The 6,000-nt window shown below is 41.8% G+C and overlaps 1 protein-coding gene across 4 annotated transcripts in view; it reads right to left on the bottom strand.

The window, feature by feature from the left end:
* Positions 1 to 385: 385 nt before the first annotated feature.
* TMEM131L (transmembrane 131 like) overlaps positions 386 to 6,000 on the bottom strand; it is a 118,171-nt gene continuing 112,556 nt past the window's right edge. For all 4 annotated transcript variants that reach the window (XM_090036436.1, XM_090036435.1, XM_090036437.1 and 1 more), the window contains 3 exons: positions 4,602 to 4,690; positions 2,590 to 2,732; positions 386 to 797 (listed from right to left, as the gene is read on the bottom strand). In XM_090036436.1, coding sequence (XP_089892562.1) covers positions 519 to 797; positions 2,590 to 2,732; positions 4,602 to 4,690 — 511 coding nt within the window. In that variant the 3' untranslated portion in view covers positions 386 to 518. The remainder of the gene's footprint in view (positions 798 to 2,589; positions 2,733 to 4,601; positions 4,691 to 6,000) is intronic.

Here is a 6,000-nt window from a genome sequence, read left to right as displayed (position 1 = left end):
AATAACAAGTTTGGATGTAAGGCTAGATATAGAACCAAGCCACAGCCCACCCCCCAAATTTATGGGCTCAAATTTGCACCCACAAATAATTGTGCCTATACCAGCTGTACTTGGACAACAAATAAGAGACTTCTAAGTGCAAGCAGGCAATGAGCTGTTCTACCATTGGATATGAATGCAATGATTGGCAACTTCAATTTTACACCTACACTTAGGGCAGTAATGGTGTCAAAATGTAAACCGTGTGTAATGTGGGTATATGCCATTATGAGAACCTCTTCCATTTTTTGACAATGCTGTTATAAATGTATAACCTTTGCATGATCTTACCAAAGTGTTTTGTAGTCAATATTTATTGCTTCTTAAAAAACACCGAGTACCCAGATTTCTGTAAAAAAAATTTATTTTCCATATAAAAGTGCCAAAATATCCACCAACATTGTAATCTATTCCAACAACCAGCTTACTCTAGTAATCAAAATTGCAAGCAACTTTACTCACATTTTGTCAAATTCCTTTCACACATTTCCACAGTAACCCGAGTCCCTAGAAAGTGGAAAATTTGCATTCCGATTGGCTGCTGTAGTCCATATGTCCAAGTTCATATAGGCACGGAATGGGTTAAATCTCGGATAATATTCCTGCTTACACATAACTGCCTGGTTCTCAACATGGGTTGAGTGTTGGGTGGTGGCACTAAGTGGGCAGCAGTTTTCATAGACATCACTCTGAGGTGCCCAGATGGAACCAAAAAGTCCAGACATTGGGGACAAGCTTCTGGTGCTTGAGAGGTAGGGCTAGAAGGAAAGATAAAAGCATTGTGGAAAGCTGCACATTGCTCCATTTGGGGAAACAATCAGATGTAAATGGGAGGGAAGGCAGCAATGCTGAGAGAAAGCCAAAGGATCACATAGGTGGCAAATCAGGGACAAGCTTACAAAATGATATGCTTAGGGTTGGGGGGGGGAGCTAGTATTGCTTGGGGTTTCATGCACAGCACTGTTTCAATATTAGTGCTCTATGGCTCAGACAAGACCACAACTGGTATGCTGTATTCAAGACAAGTCAAGTTAATGAGACAAAGATATAAATTAAGGTAAATTAAAGAACAATGTCGAAACTCAAACCCAAAACATGAGGGTCTGAAATCTGAGAAAAAGAAAACGAAAAAGAATCATAGAAGTAGGGTCAGAAGGGACCCCGTAGATCTTCAAGTCCGACCCCCCGCCTGGGCGGGAGAAAAAACTGGACTCAAATGAGTCCAGCCAGGTAGGCATCAAGCCTCTTCTTAAATATCTCCAGGGTAGGAGCCAGCACCACTTCCCTTGGAAGTTGGTTCCAGCTCCTAGCCGCCCTAACTGTGAAGTAGTTCTTGAGGATGTCTAATCTAAACCTACTCTCCAATAACTTGTGTCCATTATTCCTTGTTATGCCAGGGGGCGCTCAGGGAAGCAGCATCTCCCCCACACTCTTCTGGTACCCCCTAGTGAGTTTACAGACAGACACCAGGTCCCCCCTCAGCCTTCTCTTGTGAAGGCTGAACAGGTTTAGGTCCCGCAGTCTTTCATTGTAGGGTCTTCCCTGTTGTCCCCAGATCATGTGGGTGGCCTCTTCTGGACCTTTTCAATGTTGTCCACATCCCTCCTGAAATGGGGCGCACAGAACTGGATGCAGTACTCCAGCTGTGGCCTGACCAGCATCGCATAGAGGGGGAGGATCACCTCCTTGGCCCTACTTGAGATGCACCCGTGGACGCATGACAAGGTCCGGTTAGCCCTGCCAACCATGACCTCGCATTGTCGGCCCATGTTCATCTTGGAGTCAATAATGACTCCAAGATCCCTTTCTGCCTCCGTGCTCTCAAGAAGGGAGTTTCCCATCTTATAAGTGTGCTGCTGGTTTCTACTGCCTAAGTGCAGCACCCTGCACTTGCCAGTATTGAAATGCATTCCTGTTTATGTTAGCCCACTCCTGTTACCTATCCAGGTCTTGTTGCAATCTTTCCCTCCCTACTACCGTGTTCACCTCACCCCACATTTTGGTATCATCAGCGAATTTAAACAGGTTGCTTTTCACCCCGTCGTCCAGATCGCCGATGAAGAAATTGAACAGCACAGGCCCAAGGACTGAGCCCTGGGGGACTCCGCTGCCCACTTCCCCCCAGGTTGAATGTGACCCATTCACCACCACCCTCTGAGTACGACCCTTGAGCCAATCTGCAATCCATCTGACTGTGTAGGCATCAATACCACACTCGCCTAGTTTTTTTAATGAGGATGGGGTGGGAGACGGTGTCAAAGGCCTTGCTGAAGTCTAGAAAGACTACGTCCTCGGCAACACCTGCATCCATTGCCTTTGTGACCGGATCATAAAAGGCAATCAGGTTGGTCTGACATGACCTGCCCTAATGAAACTGAGGGCATGCCATGGATAATGCCAACACAAGCTACATCAAATACCTTGGCCTCTACTATAAAGAAGTGTGAAGAAAGAGCAGGCAAGCGAGACAAAGATGGAAATGCAAATAGTATACAAAGAATATTTCAGTGAGGCACAAATAGGGTAACATCTTGTAACAGGAATACTCACTGAGGAGTTGACATAACTGGCTGGCTCCCAGGTAGGAGGCATGTTGGGTGGGGCACTCCAGGTAGACTGACAGCTGTGATCAAGGAAGGCTGTATTTTGTACTTCGGCAGTACATGGGAAGCCACTGGCATAATTCATGTTTTCTACAGTAAGAAACATAGGGAACAAAGTAAAATCTGTGCATTGTATACATGGCTCAACTTTCTGCGTATGAAGCTAAACTGCCCTATTATGAGAAGTGCTAGAATTACAGGTAGGCTTTCACCATCATAGATAATTTAATGGAAAAAGAGCAAATCATATGCATGTAATACTTGCATATTTCTGCCAACAGGAATATCATTTTTATGAGACACTATTGAGGGCACAGTTAACTCACTAGCATAGAGGACTGGGTAACGGCTGTGTGATTTTTTTTACCCCAGGCTGCTGAAGACTGCATTTTTCAGTCAGAGTAAGACATGGATCCCTGAACAAATAACTGCAGTGAACCTGAGGGTGAGAATTTGCAGCATGTTAACTCCTCTGTGATAACAGCTCATGCTTATCCCCTTTACCCCATCGTAAAAGAGAAAGAGCGTGTAGTAGACTGCCCCGCAAAGAAAGAGCCTCTGCTTTCTCTGGGTTAAGAGTCTCCACAGGGACAGCTTCTATGGAGCAGGTGATACACTACAAATCCCTGCCCTTGTTTACCATGCAGTAACTTATTTGTGTGCCTATGGAACAGAAGAGGCAAAATTTCTTCATGCTTCCTTGTCAAAGTACTTCAGTTTTCACCTCCCAAGACATCACTGTTGCATGAAATCCTGGATAGGTCAACTTTCAGTTATCTATTTGGTAACGCCTCTGGGAAACTTTACAAATAACTTGTATCAAGGGAAAGAAGCTAGTCAGAGAAATTCTGAAGGTCACGTGAGCAGTAACAGAGCAGGAACAAAAAGAGGATGCCCAATCCATCATCATTTTCATCACCACTCTGATTCTGCTCTTTGTTCCTCCTCTGACAGGTACTGGTGGTAGGAGTCCAATTTTTGCTTGAGACTCCGTAGGTTATCTTGCTCTCTCCATCATGCATACACCACTTACTACTGTATAATACCATGCCTGTCTGGAAAAGACACATTAGACTCTCTATTCTGACAGCTATTTTAACTCCATCACTGATAATCAAAGTATTGCTGCAGTTTTAGGCTGGATATTCGTTTAAAGGGAGTAGGGCCTTGTGAGAGGACTGCAGATAAAGAACAGTATACACCAGATTATACTGTTCTAAGTCGAGCCTAATTCTGTGAAAGACAGTGAGTTACATGAACTGGAAAACTGGCATAAATGGGACCAGAGTCAGGCCTTTAAGCAAATTCTGCACTCCAGGTTTTAGACAAGCAAGTCAAAACTTCATGTGCTGTCCCAAATTAGGAAGTTAACTGAGGGTACTGGAAACATTGCATGCAAGGGAGGAAAGGTGACAGACACTGGAATGAGAATCACAAGACAAACACTAGCTCCTGAGTCTGCCACATGTTAAGACACTTACTCTCCCTAGGCCCCAATTCCCAAGGGATGAGCATCACCTTCTCTTTCACAGCTTCTGTCTTGTATATTGAGAAACAGAGGCTCTTCTGGATAGTAAGTCCCTCTTTTTTAGTAGTGCAGGACCTAAAACAATGTGACCTGAAATAGCAGCATGGGTCTGTGACCATTTCTCTCATTCATTGCTACATGTTGGGGAACTGGCTACCACAAGCTGTCTTGTAATCAATGAAGCTATTATAACAAAAAGAAAAATTTAGTTTCAGAAATTCCATACAGAGTTTATGAAAATATTAAAAAAAAAAAAAAAAAAAAAAATCTCTCCTGGTCTATTTTACCCTAATTAAGCACATTAACAAGATAGGTCTCTAATAGTCTGTTGTTCAGCCATCTATCTACCTGAATGAATCATCATTGCTTTGCTGAGGGAGAGAGAAAAGAAGAATCTTATCCATATTTTGGAAATCTTACAGCATTCTTACCTTCTGGGAAAGCATTGTACTCGTTCATCTCTACTGGACAATACATGTTGGGAAACTGGCCATCACAAGCTGCATTCCAATCAATGAAGCTATTACAACAAAAAGAAAAATCAGAAATTCCACGCAGAGCTTTATGAAAGTAAAGCTTGAATACACTGTATACCTTTTAGATGACAACTGCTTGCGACGAGCAGTTGTGCTTCATACACATCAACTAAATAATAGCAGAAAACAGCTACTAATCGGAATTGTATTGTACATAACAAATAACAAATCTAACAAAATCATAACAAAGCTAATAACGAGCACTGTTTTACGGTTTTCCCCAGGAGAGAGAAAATACATTTGTGACTAAAATACAGAGCCAGTAGTTGGACTGTCTGGGCTGATTCTGACTCTCCTCCAATCTTCCTGGATCACTTTAAAGTCACACACTTCACTTCAAGGCCTCAGCTTTCCTACCTGAAAAAATGGAATTACAATATATTCCTACCCCATAGGAGACATTAGGCTTAATTATTTTTTATGAAATACAATGCAAAGTAATTTAATATAACATGCCATGGAAATGTTATGTATAAAGTGAAATAAATATTTGATTAGTAAGGTGCTTAGATTAATAAAAATTGTCTTTAATTTTAAAATATTAATATAAACACTTATTTAAAAAATAAGAATGTCAAATAAAACTCTCAATTGTCAGTGTTACCACTTCAAATAACATCAGACTCCTGCCAAATGAGACACCCTATCACAAATGTGTATCTGTTACTGTATTAATTTAAGAATAAAATAATTGAAATAATTTAGGAAGAGTTCTTTGCTTAAGAACACCTGAGTCATAACCTTAACATTACTTAAACCATAGTTTGTAAAGGAAAAAAACCAGTATTTTGCTGCATGGTCTTGGTACACTAAGATACAGTTCCTAGCTCATAGGACAGCCGCAATGCAAACTGCAAGCTTTTCTTTCCTTCAGTTTACAGCACAGAGGTAAGACTGCAGGGAATGTGATTCTTCCCGTCTGAAGTTTACCACTGCAGAAAGCTCAATCCTCAAGTCTAGGAAATGTCCAAAGAAGTCCACATAAAACATGTGTTTATTACCTTCATCCAGGGTATTTGTATCTTATACAGACCCTAGAACATGTTGTAGTTCACCCACCTGGTGAAGGATTCCTGGTTATAGCAAAGGAAAGCAAGTTTGAAAGGGAGACACTCAATCCCCCTCAAAGAGAAAAATGAGAAACAGAGCAGGGATATGGGACAAAGCACTGTTGCATGAAATTTGAACCAGAAGCAATATAGCCATATTAGTACAGCAGTGTGCCTGGGTTTAATAAACCTGTTTCCCAGCACAGCTAATTAGCCTGGATGCATGCCACATTAACATGATTATA

Source organism: Crocodylus siamensis, chromosome 2, assembly GCF_052110815.1.
Source record: "Crocodylus siamensis isolate JL-2025a chromosome 2, ASM5211081v1, whole genome shotgun sequence".
Classification (NCBI taxonomy): domain Eukaryota; kingdom Metazoa; phylum Chordata; order Crocodylia; family Crocodylidae; genus Crocodylus; species Crocodylus siamensis.
The sequence above is the reverse complement of the archived record's forward strand: the minus strand, read 5'-3'. Positions and strand labels throughout refer to the sequence as shown.